A 17,519-nucleotide genomic window follows, 5' to 3' on the forward strand; every position below is an offset into this window, starting at 1 on the left:
TACCTTAGTAATCTCTAAACAGTATTTGGCCAGAAAGTGGTCAAACCTTTGATAACATTTCTAAAAGTAGAATGTTATCTTTTAGCTTCTACCTTAGTAGTCTCTAGACACTATTTGGTTTGAAATTGGTCAAACCTTTGATAACATTTCTAAAAGTAGAATGTTATCTTTTAGCTTCTACCTTAATAGTCTCTAAACACTATTTGGTTTGAAAGTGGTCAAACCTTTCATAACATTTCTGAAAGTAGAATGTTATCTTTTAGCTTCTACCTTAATAGTCTCTAAACACTATTTGGTTTGAAAGTGGTCAAACCTTTGATAACATTTCTAAAAGTAGAATGCTATTTTTAGTTTCTACCTTAGTAGTCTCTAAACATTATTTGGTTTGAAATTGGTCAAACCTTTGATAACATTTCTAAAAGTAGAATGTTATCTTTTAGCTTCTACCTTAGTAGTTTTTAAACACTATTTGGTTTGAAATTGGTCAAACCTTTGATAACATTTCTAAAAGTAGAATGCTATTTTTAGTTTCTACCTTAGTATCTCTAAAACTATTTGGTCAGAAAGTGGTAAGTCCGTTGATGAATCTTAATAACATAATAGTATTTATTACCTTAAAGCCGCCATGTTTTGTAAGAAGGTACTCATACTTTTTTTTTAGGCCCGGCATGGCCAGGTGGTTAGGGCGCTCGACTCGCGGGTTCGAATCCCCGTCACACCAAACATTCTCGCCCTTTCATCCGTGGGGGCGTTATATTGTGACGGTCAATCCCACTATTCGTTGGTAAAAGAGTAGCCCAAGAGTTGGCGGTGGGTGGTGATGACTAGCTGCCTTCCCTCTAGTCTTACACTACTAAATTAGGGACGGTTAGCGCAAACAGACCTCGTGTAGCTTTGCGCGAAATTCAAAACAAATGTACTCATTTTAAACATAACATTTATAAAAGAAAATTTTATCGTCTACCTCATACCATTTATCTAAAAACACTATTCGTTAAAAAATAGTTATTAAGTTGTTAAAGTTTGTAAATATAGAAAAGTAGGTAATTTATAAGTTGTAAAACTAGCTTTAACACATTATTTGGTCAGAAAGTAGTAATTTGTTTGATAAATTTTGGAAAAGTAGAATTGTACTTTCTACTTTATAACAGTTGCATAACACTATTTGGTTAGAAAATGGATATCCAACTGAGGACTGTTATAAATGTCAAGTAGTACCTTTCACCTTATAATTTGTCTGAAAGCATTTTTTGTTCAATAACTCTAAGAAAGTAGTATAAACCTAATATATAATGGTCTTCGAAGCTCCCACTTTGATAGTAAATGGTAACTTGATTGAATACTTTGGTAAAAGTAGAATTATACTTTCTCTCTCTTAAAAGTCACAAAACACTATTTGTCAAAAGTTAGACGGTGAATAATTAGTGTCAAGTAATACCTTAAGACTTTTCCAAAATCACTCAGTTGAACATCAATATGTTACACTTGGGTGATTTCTCTTCCATTACCTTTAACGTTTATTGTATTTAAAACTTTAGATTTATCATTGATGAAAACTAAGGTCAAGGTCTCACATCGGCTATCCCGATCCTTTGATATCTCGAATAAATTCCCAAGATCCTTAGCACTTCCATATACAGATATCCGACTATATGTGTTCAGAAAAAGTTGGTTGATTGCTTTGGTAAAAGTGGAATAGTACGTATACCTGATAACACCATTTAGTTTATAGATGATGTTGATGACTTTTGTAAAGTTAGAGTAGTGCCTCATACCTTATAACAGACACATTATTTCATTAGAAGATAGTCAATCGGTTGATAACTCTTTCTAGCTTGACAGTCGCTAAACACATTTATATATTAGAAAGAGTTATCAACCGATTGACTATCTTCTAATGAAATAATTTGACAGTCGCTAAACACATTTATTTCGCTACAATACATATATATCTAGGTAGCCGTTTAATAACATTTCCTAAAAGCAGACCATCACCTTCTACTTTATATATAACAGTTTCATCAGAAAAGGGTACTGGTTGATAACTTTCGTAAAAGAAGAATCGCTTATTTTCATTTTTGACTAAACATACAGTTTGGCTAGAAAGTGGTCTGTGGGTTAGTAACTTTTGTGAAAGAATGTTAATGATATCTACCTTACAACAGTTGTGTCCAAGTACGCTACTTAGTCGGAAAATAAGGGTTTCATAACTGCTGGACTAAAATAGAACTTTCTACCTGATACATAGTTAACAAATCCACTGTTTAACCAGAAAGTGACCAATAGGTTAATAACTTTATAAAAGAAGAAACTGAAGATATAACACTTTTTTTTTCAAATACATTATTTGGACATGAAATTGGCAATCGCTTGGTAATTTTCTAAAACTTAGAATCATTAAAATAAAACACAAGTTATTCATATGATGACTTTTATAAAACAATATCATTTGGTCAGAAAATAGACGGTTGGTAACTTTGGTAAAATTAAATATATATAGCAAGTACATTCTCAAAATACACTTTGGCTAGAAAATGGTTAGCCAGTTTTTACCTTTTACGAAAGTACAATAGTAGCCAGAGTTGCAACAGTTGCCGAAGCACACTATCTAGGCAGAAAACAGCCCGTGGTTTGAAATTTTGTTAAGAGTAGAGAACACCTCTTTAGTCATTGAACACATTATTTGGTCAGATATTAACCAGTTGGTTGATAACTTTGGTAAAAGTAGAATTGTAACATCACTAAATAAACAATCTGCTACAGAAGGTAGTTAGTCTGTTGATATATTTCTATCTACCTTAAAACACTTATCTAAACGCATTAGTTAATGGTTAGTAAATGGTTGCATGGTTGTTAAATACTATTCGATTAGAAAAATTGATAATGTAGGTAGAAGTGCGTTCTACCTTATAACAATTGTCTACACACTATTTGTCCAGAAAATAATCAGTCAGTTGATAACCTTACAACATTTGTAAAAAAATAGAAAGGTACTTTCTATCTTACTACAGTAGTAAAAACACTGTTTGGTCAGAAAATAGTCTATCGGTTGATACCTTTTGTAAAAGTGGGCTGTTCGCTTATAGTGATGAAACCACATTATTTTCTCTGAATGTGGTCAATCAACTGATCAATTTTGTAGAAGTAAAATAGTACCTTTCACATTATAACAGTTGTAGAGATGTAGACAATCGGGCGGATCCCATTTGTAAAAGTATACTTAACCTTATCATTTATCTATATAAACTATTAGAGTATTCTATCAGTTCTCTTTTCAGTTCTCTGTGCTTTTAATATCTCTACACGCGATTTATCCTATTTTTTAAGAGAATCTTCTAAATACAAATGAGTTCTAATCTTACTTGTAAACAACGTATTTTGTTAATAGTTAAAAGAGGGGTGTGGAGAGTATTCAATAGCTACCTATAAGGGTATTTCTACCTGATACTCGTAGAAACACGATACAGAATATTTAATTTGTACAAGCAGAAGTTTTGAATCAAATCTTACGAGATATCGTTTAACTTTATACAATTTGAAATTCCTGAGGATAATTCACGAATAATTGATGCTTGAAGATGTTTTATTTTGGCTTTAATTTCCGTGTATTTTCTTTTCGATTTTTAGGTTAAGTAAGTAAGGTATAGAAGTAAGTAAGTTAAAACTTTTCGTACTTATACGAAGGATGTCCGAAAAGTTCGTGGCCCGACCTATAAAGAAAAGAGTCACTGGTTCAACTACGATTTATAAACTTGCGCCTGTGATGCTCTAAGGCCCTTCTGAAATAACTCTTCTTGATCCTCAATCCATGACTAGGAGATATGTACAAGATTCTTCTTGATCCTCAGTCCATGACTAGGAGATATGTACGAGATCATCATCATTATGAAACCTTCAACCTTCCGGAAAGAAGGTTAGGGAAGAGAGAAAAAAGTCACTTGAAGGTAAATCCGATGAGTAAGGGGGGTAATTCGAAGCCAGCATTATAAGTAGCAACACGCGGTATGTGAGATGAGGCATTCTCCTAATGAAAGAGCACACTTTTTCCTCTTCTCTTTTTCTTGAATTCTTGACGTAAATAGTTGATTAAGGATGCATAGTAATCTCCTGTAACTTTTTGACCTACTTATAAATAATCAAATAGCATTTTTGTCTCTGAGTAAAAGTGGTGAACCCACGTTTCATCCATAGACTATTCAAACCTTTGTCGTAGTTGTTGACTTTCAACAACTTGGATCCGTTTCTACTCAGGTGACAACATTTTTGGAACCCATCTGGCACTAAACTTACTCATACCCAAACTGTTTTTCAGAATGCTTGCTACAATACTTTTATCGATTCCAAATTCTTCTGTTAACTTCATAAAGGTAATTATTCTATCATACATAACCAACTCATGAACTTTGTATACAATTACTGTTGTGGTCGATGTCAACGGCGCTTAAAGCCATCACACTACATTTTCACTGTTGAATATGCCGAAACACCCTCTCCTAGCGCTGCTTCCATGTCCTGGTGGATTTCTTGCGGAGTCATATTCTTTTTAACAAAATATTTGATCACGACACGAAGTTCAATCTTCTCCAATGTTTAACACTGCTCAGTTCTTTCCTTCTAAAATTCACACTACACAGAATAAACTCGTTACGGGTTATTTAATCATAAAAACGTTCAAAAAAATCATACATTCCAATTTTTGTTTAGGTTGGGTAAGGAGCTTTTCGGACAACTCTCGTACGCTAGGCAAATAAGGCCATTGTTTAACTCTGGTTTCCTGTGATATAGATCATATAGTTATTAATAAGTACATGAAGGAACGTTGTCAGTTGTTTAGTAAGAAATATTAGTTAACGTAGTTATTATTAAGGACATGAAAGAAAGGAGTCAGAAGTTTGGTAAAAAATATTAGTTCATATAGTTATTAGTAAGTACTTGAAGGAACTGGATCAGTAGTTTAGTAAAAATATTAGTTCATATAGTTATTAGTAAGTACTTGAAGGAACTGGATCAGTAGTTTAGTAAAAAATATTACAGTAACATGCTCTTTTTGTTCTTAAGAACCTGGTACTACTGATAATATTAAGCTACTATAAGACAACATATCTTGTGTTAATTGTATTAAAGTTACATTTTTATTCGTACTTTAAACTCTATGCAATAAGACTTATTCAAATAGATATTTTAAGCATTTCAAGCCATATTCAGAAAGTGAGAAATATGCCTAAAAATAAATCCGATAAAATCATACGTTACCAAGCTATGATTTAAACTAGTAACATTCGTACACTTACCAAGTGACGTTTAAAGAATTATCCTCGGTTGTATTGCACATCAACTCCAAAGGTTCAGGAACCTTCAGAATTAGTCCTTGTCCTGGCAGTTCTTCGTTAGTCAGTATCATGTTTTCTACAGAATGGGAAATATTTTAATTTACAAATCTAGCCAGCAGATTCTACCAACAGAAAACATCACGAGTAAAAACTACTAAAGATATTAAATTTAAAACCTGCTTACTGGAATTTATTCCATGAAACACCCTTTACGAATGTCTCTGTATTACATAAAATAACTCAATATGTTATATTAGAGCGGGGACGAAGGAGAGGGAAAGGTTTCGTTCTCAAGCCTTTCTAACAATAAACACAGTCATCTACATAAACTCAATTTAAAATTTCATGGCCATTTTATAAAATAGCATTCATTTTCTGATAGAAAGAAACGTTTGTTGTTCTACTATAATAAAAACTAGCTTATCTGTAAGTAAATAGGTAAAATATTTTATATAAAAAATGCGCAAGCTGCAAGGTTTACACAACACGGCTCTAGTTGCGAGCTGCATGGTATACACAACTCGGCTGTAGTTGCGAGCTGCATGGTATACACAACACGGCTATACTTGTGAGCTGCGTGGTTTACACAACTTTTTTTGTATAAACTGTCTTCAAGTGTTTCACCATTGGTTTCCATACTTTGTTCCTTTAAAATATTGTAAAACATTGACCTCGTATTTGGCACACACATCTTTCAAACACTTATAGCTTTAATAAGCTTCTGATTATTTGTATCTTGCTCCTTAATGGCCTGGTGGTTAGGGCACTCGACTCGCAATCTGCGGGTTCGACTTCCCATCGCTGAACATGCTCGCCCTTTCAGCTGTGGGGGCATTATAATGATACGGTCAATCTCACTGTTCGTTGGTAAAAAGAGTAGCCCAAGAGTTGGCGGTGGGTGATGTTGACTAGTTGCCTTTCCTCTAGTCTATCCCTGCTATATTAGGGACGACTAGCGCAGATAGCCTTTGTTCAGCTTTGCACGAAATTCAAAAGAAACCAAACTTGTCCTTCAGTACATTCTGTTTCATGATTTCTGGGAATCATCTGAAAAGCCACGTCATGTGATGTTCCTTCACATTTGATATACACGAGTCCTCCTAGGATAAGACTATATCATTTACATTCTGTTGAAACACAGGTTTTTGTTAACGTTTTCTTTTTAAAAAAATATGAAATAACAGCAAAAATATCTTTGTTTTAACACTTTGTTATAAAAATGTGCAATATGAATGAATTTGGAATATATTATTGCTATTGACCCGGCATGGCCAGGTGATTAGGGCGCTCGACTCGCAATCTGCGAGTCGCGGGTTCGAGTCCCCGTAACACCAAACATGCTCGCCCTTTCAGCCGTGACTATTCGTTGGTAAAAGAGTAGCCCGAGAGTTGGCGGTGGTGATGACTAGCTGCCTTCCCTCTAGTCTTACACTGCTAAATTAGGGACGGCTAGCGCAGATAGCCCTCATTTAGCTTTGCGCGAAATTCAAAAAACAAACAAACAAAAACAAGCTCATACCAAGCGCAGATTGAGGGAAGGCATCTAGTCATCACCACCCACCGCCAACTCTTGGGCTACTCCTTTACCAACGAATAGTGGGATTGACCGTCACATTATAACGCCCCCACGGCTGAAAGAGCGAGCATGTTTGGTGTGACGGGGATTCGCAAGATAAACATAAAATCGCAATAACAACTGTCGCTGGAGACAATTGGATGCTGAACAGTATCAAAACGTTTTTTTTTTCTAAATTAAAGATGTTATAGCATGAATACTGCACCATGGAAATATGTATGTAATTCGAACACGTTCAAATCAAAAACTTTTGCACGAAGCTTCTTTCATTCTACGAACTCCAAACACAAAAATCCTTCAATAATTATCTAATAAGTGTAGATACTTATTCATACAGACTGTGATTTTAGTAAGCTAATGTGTTTATGATAAATTATACATATCTCAGATATTTTTTTTTGTTCAATATTCATAGGGATCTTGTTTGTTATGGATTTCGCGCAAAGCAACACGAGGGTTATCTGCGCTAGCCGTCCCCAATTTAGCAGTGTAAGACTAGAGGGAAGGCAGCTAGTCATCACCACCCACCGTCAACTCTTAGGCTACTCTTTTACCAACGAATAGTGGGATTGACCGTCACATTATAAGGCCCCCACGGCTGAAAGGGCGAGCATGTTTGGTGTGACGGTCATATGAATCTAAGTAGTGAGAATACTATACCTGACATGACTTTAATTATCTTCATATATTTGTTAGTCATGACTTCACACTTCTATTATACTGGGAGATTTGTCATGATTTCAGGACTACATTATGTTGAGAAGTTCAATCTTGTGTACCCTATATCGCTATGGTATACGTCTGCAACATGTTAACCTTTCAAATGTGGGTGGACTGAACCATATCTCGTTATTTGACAACTCACTTATTGAACTACGAAATTTAGTAGACGCACTACATGTCAAAGCATGATAAACAGATCAAAATTAAGTCAAAACAAGAAAAACAGTATCATTGACTGAAGTTTAATGTTACAAGTACTTTTCCGATTGTTTAGAAGAAGGATTAGAAGAAGGTCTGTTTAGAGAAACTGCCACAATGATTTTATCTTCCTCAGTATGTTAAAGCTATTAATAAATAAATGTCATTAGCTAAGATAAACTTTGTTTGAACTAAAATTAAAAGGGAACTGTGTTTCTTACTTTACAAACTATTGAGTGATATTTCACCATATAGTATGATTTCTATACATTACGAGAAACGCTTGATTAATATAACTACTGTGTAATGGTAAGTAGGAGCTGAGAGAGAAAACACTTGAGACATTAAAAACATTAATATGTATTCATAGCAAAGCCATATCTGTTGTTTCAACCGAGGAGAATCGAACCGCTGATTTTAGCATTGTAAATCCGTAGACTTACCACTGTCCCACCGGGGGACCATCTTAGAGAGAGTAAACATGTAGAACAATGTCATCAGTGCTCATGAGTGTAATATAAAATGTGGCTCTTAAAATCGCTACATTTACTATTACATTGTTTTTCAGACCCGAGATGGCATGGTAGTACACCCATTTCGGCTACTATGTATATTGTCAACTTTGACAGGTTTTTTGCTTTACTGCTGCATGCTTACTGTGTATTTCGTTCATTTATAACCAAGTCTGTATTTACAAATATATGTTGTTAATGTATGCAACCATATATACTTGAATAAGTCATCTGTTGAAATTCAGAGTCATACTAATCAGAAGAATAGAGAAGTACATAAAGACAGATGTAAGAGTGTATGTGTAATTTTCTAGGTTATGTTTGTATCCAGCTAGGTATAATAGAAAATAATGAAATCACGTAAGACAGATCAAGATACTAAGTTTAGTTAGTGGAAGATATTCTAAATTGTATAAATGAAACTTTACAGGTGAAAGTTTTCACTATAACGAAACCATATACGATTGGTCAACGTTTTAGCCATTTTGGAATAAATATGAAATAAGTTTGATTTAAGTAGTGCTAGAAATATCTTTGACCATGATCGTGCTTGTAGGAATCAGGAAAGAGCATTCAATGGGATGTGACGTTGCTGACCAGTCAGTATTCAGTACAGAAGTTCTAGTACACAATTTTATTGCACTGTGTGTTCACCATGGGTATGGGTTCGATATAGACAATTCTGAGGGAGGAACCAGTTTATTACCTCATTTTAATTTATTGTGTTTTACTTAACATTAGCGTCTAAAGGAAGGGTCTTGGTTCGCAACCAGTGAAGTAGTAACCAGCTTACGCCTATTGTAAAAACCTGGTTATCTGAAGTACCACAAGCACAAGTGACAAGTGCTGATTCTCCTCCCTACTTAAGTTGCATAGTCTAATAATGTATAGTACTGATTATCTCATTTCTGATTTAAATTTTAAAGTGTGTATGCTACCAAAGTCATGATTTGTATAAAACTGGAAGTTGTTGCTAGATCAGATACAAGGGTATAGCGAAAAAAGCTTTAACACCTAAGATTTCAGTTGAGATTAACCCATTTTAGGAGCACTAAGCTCTAACACCATTGGTGGTTAATCTATCTCTATCGGTATTGATGTTTAGTGATAACCCAGGGCTGAATGAGGTGGTGATTGAAAATTAGCTGCTAGGTACATCAATATCCAATGAGAAGAAGCTGCCAGGAATCATAAAGATTCCAGATAATCTAACACCCATCCTGAAGATTTTTTGTCAACTACCAATCAATCTCCATAGTTACAGTGGGAAACAGAAGGAAAAGCCAAATGAATGTGTCTGCTACTTCTGCTGTCTATGTCCAACAGAGAAAACGCCTCTGAACAGCATGGCGTTAAGTGACTCTATTATATGTTTTATCAACCTTTTATATGCATGAACTACCAAGCACTTTCACACATTTGGTCACTATGACAGTGTTGAAGACAACAAGGATTATATCTAAACCTACTTGCATCATTGTCACAAATTCCTGTGAAGAAATCTTCTACCAAGATTCAACTACACATCCTGATTATTTCTCCACCAATTTGGATCTCCCAGCAGTCATACACTGGAGCACAATTTATTATATCTAGATCATTTGCTAGATGGTTTATTGGTTGAAAATTTTGCCAAAGTGAAGAAGTCTTAAGAATATATCCTCTCCAAAAGGCAGAGGAATTGAGAGAAACCCAGTAGGAACTGTAAGGAACTAGGAATCTGATCTGTAACATATTCCATAGCGAAAGACAAACTGTAATAAAGAGTCTCTTAGATGTCACTTTTTATCATTTTTTTGACATTGTTTTTTAGCATATGTATAGGGTACTTCATTGTACAATGGAAATAAAAGTTATTAGTATATCACACACATATATTCATACACATTTGTAAGAAAACATACGACAAAAGTTATCTAAACAGTAGTTTGTAAGAAACATAGCTTTAAGGCGCTGTGCACTTTTAGAGAACCACATTGATCACCATACACAGTATATAAAGCCTGTACCCAATACTTTGAGATTTTTACTTTTCATGAAATGTTTTAAAATGTAATTGCAATACTTAATTTCAGACCGTTCTATGATTACTGTTTGATTTTTTTAACTACTGTTTTCTCTTGATTATTATTTCGACTGTAGATTATAAGTTCCATATATATCAGTCTATGCAAAACTTCAGTTCTGTTAAATGAACTACTGATTTTGCTTTTTGGAACATTCTAGGCTATGCTGAGTTAACCCAATCACGTTGATTTAAATTTGTAATACAAAGCTAGTAACCTATGCACACTATTATTGTTATTAATTGTTTCTATTGATCCAGTTTTCAATAATAAAACAGGTTATATCACAACTCGATATTTATATATCTTCTCAACCTTACGAGTACGTATGACTTGGATAATATTTGATTTCTAGTTTGATTATATGTAAATTTGTGTTATTTAACGTTAAAGCTCAATTTATTTCCATGCTACTTTAGTTAATTTATATTACTAACTCTATTATGCATTTATGTAGGGGTTATTTGTTGTTTGTTTGGTTAAATTATGATAGCTGCACTTATTAACCTAGTATATGCTTAAAGTGACATAGGTGGGTCATTTCCGTGTTCAATTCTAAAGTGTATGTGGTCAAAGGGTACCACATTATTTTCCTCTCTTCTGGACACTAGGTTACTGGACGTCGAACAGGATGTTCAAAATGCCCAGAATTGTAGATTCGGCACTTCAAACTTTCTTCTGTACAGATACCTGTGACTCACTTCTTAATTATACATACCATATCCAAAATATATTTGAAGTAGATACAATAATTTTTGTTCAGAAGAGTTTATAAGGCTTTCTGGTCTGTTAAGTAAGTTTACTCACTGAAATATTTACACACAGAAGTAAACTTATCTTTAGTTCTAGAACCCGTGCAAAAACATAACACTTTTCTAGAGAAATAACTAGTGACTCATATCCTTGGGTATCTTTGAAGCAGAGATTCTTGCTAAGTTTTATGGCCAAAGTGAGATAACAATCAAGTTGATCTCTGTCAGGCAAAACCCAATATATGAACCAATCAATGATCTTATTCTAAGTTTTACTTCATCCAATCCTCCTACTGATATTAATTCATTGCACTATTTAACAATATATTCCAAAAACTTCTTATGTCTTTTGACAGAATTTCAAATTTTCTAAGTGTTCCTGTCGTGGGTGCCTTACCTATGCTACCATCACAACACTGAATACCATCTTAATCCACTTCATGGTCCGTACCTAACTTATTCTGCATCATGCTCTAAATAGAAGGATGAAAAGGAGATGCAGTATATCAAACTTTGGACAACATTTTTCTATTACTAAAAACATGAAATAGTCACACATCTTTCAAATCACAATTATAATCTACTATTTCTGTTTAGGTGTAAAAAGCTATTGCCATGCCATCAACTGAGTTTTAACTACCCTATGGGTATTGTATATTTGTAACTAAATGAGCCATCCATTCATGTAAATCGGTTGTCTGCTATTCAATCTTTTGGTATTTGCATCCAGATAACATTAAGTGAGATTGAAGTGTGATTTCCACCTCACTTTTCTCTGTCACTATGCAATCCTCAGCATTCTGCTTCTATTCAAGTTTTGTGAATAACTGTTATGTAGTTTCAGCATGACTCTTTTGAAACACTTCACATGGGTGGTAGTACCAGTCTTCTATGGTCCACTAAGGATAAAAAAGGCTCTCATAATCTTATGCAAAAAACTGAATAACTCCCTATATAAACCCATACAAGTGGTGAGGGGGGGCACAAAATTTGCATCCAGAACCAGAGCTCCACCAGGAAGATACAATGATTTGTATTGTAGAGGAAACAAAAATGTATTGCATACTTGGATCACCCAGTAATAGTTTTACGGATTTATAATGCTAAAATCCGGGGTTAGACAGAGAGCAGATAGCCTATTGCGTAGCTCTGTGCTAAAACAAATAAATCCATATCCTAGAAAATGGATAGGTGCCTTTTCTTTGATAGAAATCTATCATGCCCTAATCAAAGCTGGAATTCAAGTCTTCTATCTATGCATAGAAAGTTTGTATGTTTGTTGAATTTCGCACAAAGCTACTCATGGGCTATCTGTGCTAACCGTTCCTAATTAAGAAGTGATAGACAAAAAAAAAGGCACCTAGTAAACAACACATATGGCCAACTCTTAGGATAGACAGTTTCACCCTCAGATTAAAGATAATCAGTTTCCAAAACTTGTTGAATCATTACCACTTCCATATCCATATGAACAACGTTTTTCTGTGAACAAATTCATAACTGCCCTTTTTGAGAATTTAGCTTGAGTAAACTACTGTTAACTGTATATTTCTTTGAAAGTCAATTAACGTTAATAGTCACTGGCATCATGCATCAGATAAGTGTGATCTTCAATATCAAAGAATGGTTATACTTACTGTTGTAATAACAAGTTTACTTTAATATATATATATATATATATACATGATGTACATATATTCTAGCTTTTATAATTTTGCTTAATATACGTAAATTTACTCTAATAACCTATATATGGTGAAAAGATAAAGCTAACTGTTGGATATACAAGACTGTTTAGTGTAAGAGTTATTATTTATTTCATTTAGTGATTTAATATTTAATGATTATTTCGTTTTCATAACAAGGGTGTTAAAAGTTTATTATTTTAAAAGCGATAATTGTGACAAGTTACGTAACTCTGTACGAGTTGTGCATTGTGTATACAGTTTGATTGTTATACTAGGCTTTAGTAATATTGTTGACGTCATATTATTGGAAGCTTCCAAGTTTTTTTAGTTATGTGTAATATTTTTGCTACTAGATGGCTAGATAGTTCTAGATTTTTCTGTTGCGAATTATAAACATATGCAGATAGAGCGAGTTAAGGATGACAGAAAAATATTAGTTAGTGAAAGAAAATGTGAAAATAGCCGACATGTGAGTAATAGCCTTAACAGGTGATTTCTATAGTGTGTTTCACAGCTGTATTGTAACAACAGAGATAAGAAAAAATATTTTGTCATGCCAATTTGGTTCTAAAGTAACTGAACCAGCCTATATGGACCTTTGATAAAAAAAAGAGACAATTAACTAAAGCTCAGGATACAGCTGTGGTAACCAACAAAAGAAGTTGAGTCAGAAAACTGTTCGTCTATTTCTTATTAACTTAATCCAACTTAGCAACATCGTATGTTTAAACAAGTTTGAATACATAAAGTAAATACAGTTTCAGCTAATTTAATTCTGCGTATAACTCGTGATTATATTTAAAACTTTCATGCAAAGTTTTATACTTTATGTAACTTTACTGTGGGAGGACATATTTGCTACTGACTAACCTACTGTACATTTCTCTCTATATATCATCCTGATTTTTGAGTATTTGCCTGAGTGGTTTTAGGCTCTCAATTCGCCTCTGAATGTGATAATACGTCAACCATACCATATCTGCGATATTCAATGTCGACAAAGCTTTTCAGCCAGTATCAGGGTTCAACAGACGGCTGGACTACGAGAGACATAGCTGTGGTCAAAACGCTATTTATATCATCAGTTACTTCAACAACAACTGAAACATTACATCAATGAACTGTAACTTTTATGAATTACTAGCGAAAGTACCCGGCTTTGCTCAGGTTATTAAGTTGATATATCATAGACGATTATGTCACAAATAGAAATCACTTACATATATACATTTCATTTTATACTTTCAGTACATAGACTAACAACAATATTAGGCTATACTTTTGTTTCTAAGCAACATGACATAAAAGCCAATGTTGGAATGCATTGTTACCAAAATGCACTGGCTTTTCTATATATTAGAAGGAACCACTTCTTTTCTATGCGATTAGCTTGCGTCATTAAGAATATTACGCATGCGTGCACACACGTACGTCCGTGTCTGTCTGTCTGTGATTTCTATTTGTAATATAAGGAATCAATTCTTTTCTATGCGGTTTTTCGCTAGCTTTCCTCAATAAAAAGTACGCAAGTGCATGCGCGCACGCACATAGATAAATAATAATAATACCCAGGCGCATACCTTCAAGGTCCACTTAGTATGGGTGCAAAATTTGATAATATTAAGTAGTACCCAGGTGTACACCCTCAGGATCCACTTGGTATAGGTGCAAAATATTTTTTTTTCAGGTTTCTAGGTTCTTTCGTCATGGAGCTATGGTGGTCACATACACACAGACACCCACATGCGCATGTGCATATGTGGCGCGCATTAACGATGTGTCTGTGTCTGTGATTTCTATTTGTATTATAAGGAACCACTTCTTTACTAAGTGGTTTTTCGCTAGCTTGCCTCAATAAAAAGATGTGCACGTGCATGCACGTGGATGAGTGCATTGGTGTATACCAAGGTGTACACCTTCAGAGTCCACTAAGTATGGGTGCTAAATTTTAGGTTTCTAGGTTTTTTCCTCTTGGAGATATGGTGGTCACACACATACAGACACACTCTTTTATTATTATAGACTAGCGAAAGTACCCGACTTCGCTCAGGTTATTAGGTTGATATATTCTAGATGACTATGTCAGTATGTGTCTTCTGAACCCATTCTAGCTTAAAAGTATAACCTATATACTTTTGTTGCTCCTTTACGGGGTGTGGCCTGTTTATAAAGGTAACCTTCCCTCTAATTTGTCCTCGAATTTTAAATTTAAACATTAAAAACAAATAATACAAAACAAACCTCTTTGATTAACGGAGCTTCTAAATAAGAAAACAACAAATATTTGTTTTCAACTTTGTAGCTTATACATTTCATTTTATACTTTCAGCACATAGCCCCTTAACAAAAATATTAGGTTATATTGTTATTGCTAAGCAACATGATATAAAAGCCATTGCTGGAACACATTGTTACTAAAATGAACTTGCTCCTCTGTATATTAGAAGTTGTTATATAAGGAACCACTTCTTTTCTATGTGGGTTTTCGCTAGCTTGCCTCGTTAAAAAGAAGTGCACGTCCATGCGTGCATGCAGGTGCCTAAGTAATAAAACTCAGTTGGAAACCCTCAGGGTCCACTTAGTTTGGATACAAAATTTTAGGTTTCTAGGTTCTTTCATCTTTGAGTTATGGCAGTCACACATACATACACACAGACCCACAGACACGCCGTTTTATTATTATAGATACATAAGTCATTACAGCTCAGAATTAGTTTATGATATTTATTAGCATCAAATTATTTATTTATTTTAACACCAAGATCATCAACTTGCTAAGGTTATTTATATACTATTGTTCTGAAATGTGGACATAAAGCAGTTGCTAAGGTTGCATAAAAGAAAAAATCATTTAAAAATTAATGAATCCTCATAAACCACCATGGTTCGGGTATTTTTCATGTTTCTTATCTATATGCATAAAACCATGAAACATAAAAACACGTACTTCAGAAAGTTATGCATTTTTTGTATAATTCAAATACAGATGGTTATTTGTACATTTTATTTTTTTAGAAAAAGGTATTATAATAATATTTATAATTATACTGGATCCAGAGTATATAGTGAAATATAGAATTTGGCGATTTTGTATTTATTATCTAATAATGTTGGGTTTAACTTACGAAGCTCATTATAAAACATTAATGAGTGTAAAATCCACCAAGACACAAAATAAGAAAATTAGATTACTAATATTTATTGGCATAAACTGTAAAATATTTAAAAATTACTGGAAAAATAAAAACATTCATAATTGGGGTACTCAATACTCTGTGATAGGCTGGTGTATTATAAAGTCTGTATGATTAGTAACTAATCTATAAATGAATTACTTTTATTCATACACACTAGCGTTTGTTTAATTATATTTTAGCTGATGTCGCTGCACTCTAGTGATCAAGACAAGAAGTCTAGTGTCAGATAATCGTCAGGATACCTTTTAGTAGTGCTTCCTACCGCGTGACAACATAATATTGAGGAAAGCACAATGTCATGCGAGTTGTTAAATTAGGTTGACACATTGAGAAAAGCACAATCTCATATATATATTGTAAACTTAGCTTGATATATTGAGTAAAGCACAATGTCACGTGTGTTGTAAACTCAGTTTAATATAACGAGGAAAGTACAATTTCACATATCTTGTAAACTTAGCTTCATTTTATTCTCATGCTAGTCTTAGTGAGATTTAGATGTGTCGGCTCGGCGATGTCTTATCAGGTATACTTCTAAAGTGCATATGGTAAATTAATCAGCTTTAAAATGTCTGAAAAGTATAAAAAAATTACACAATCAAGAAAGCCTAACGATCTATCTATATACTACTAAAATTCTGAGATTGTTTGTTTGCTTGTCTGCAATTAAATACAGCAAAAACGGCGCACACTACCTCCATATATGTAATGAAATGAGAATAGAAACAGAATAAAACAAGTTTCGTTAAAATCGGGCCACGGGTTACTGAGTTAGTCCTGTTTTTCTGGTCACTTTTATGAAAGTTCTAGATGAATTTAGGCACACTAGATGGCGATACATATCGGTTTATTTATCTATCTATCTATTCGTTTTCCACCTGATGAATCACTTTAAAATATCTTCTATACAACAATACATGCACAACAGAAATTAAATGATGAGATGAAAATGTGTTATAATGGCGCGAAGAAAGAACAACAATGAAATAGACCTACAATATTATTGACTATTTGGAAATAGTAACTATGGAGATGAGGTAATAAAATAAAAATCAAGTCGAGAACAACAACAATTTTTTATAAACAAATCCTCTCGCCGAGCATTGGCTATTATAATATTTCCCTGTCAATGTTCCCATCTTCATTAAAAGGCGTAAGATGACAAAAACAAGATCTTGAAGAATCTATCTATCTATACACTACTAAAACTTTGAGATTGTTTGTTTGTTTGCTTATTTTCTCAATCAAAAAATCATTCACACTACCGTTCGCGCTCTTTACGAAACTTCATCGGACCACGAGTTACCGAGTTAGCGCAGTATTTCGGGTCACTGTTATGAAAATTTATAGCATGAGTAATTTTACATCACACTACCGTTCGCGCTCTTTACGAAACTTCTTCGTTCAAATCTATTTCCCTGTCAATGTTCCTATCTCTATTAAAAGGCGTAAGGTGACAAAAACAAGATCTTGAAGA

General features: G+C 33.9%; 1 protein-coding gene across 1 annotated transcript in view; it reads right to left on the reverse strand.

Annotated features, from left to right (window-relative positions):
• The window catches only part of LOC106457148 (hemicentin-1-like), a 142,629-nt gene that overhangs the window by 23,355 nt on the left and 101,755 nt on the right, over positions 1–17,519 (reverse strand). Inside the window, exon 8 of the mRNA XM_022382959.1 lies at positions 5,292–5,406. Coding sequence (XP_022238667.1) covers positions 5,292–5,406 — 115 coding nt within the window. The remainder of the gene's footprint in view (positions 1–5,291; positions 5,407–17,519) is intronic.

Source organism: Limulus polyphemus, unplaced genomic scaffold (genome assembly GCF_000517525.1).
Source record: "Limulus polyphemus unplaced genomic scaffold, Limulus_polyphemus-2.1.2 Scaffold296, whole genome shotgun sequence".
In the NCBI taxonomy this organism is placed as follows: domain Eukaryota; kingdom Metazoa; phylum Arthropoda; class Merostomata; order Xiphosura; family Limulidae; genus Limulus; species Limulus polyphemus.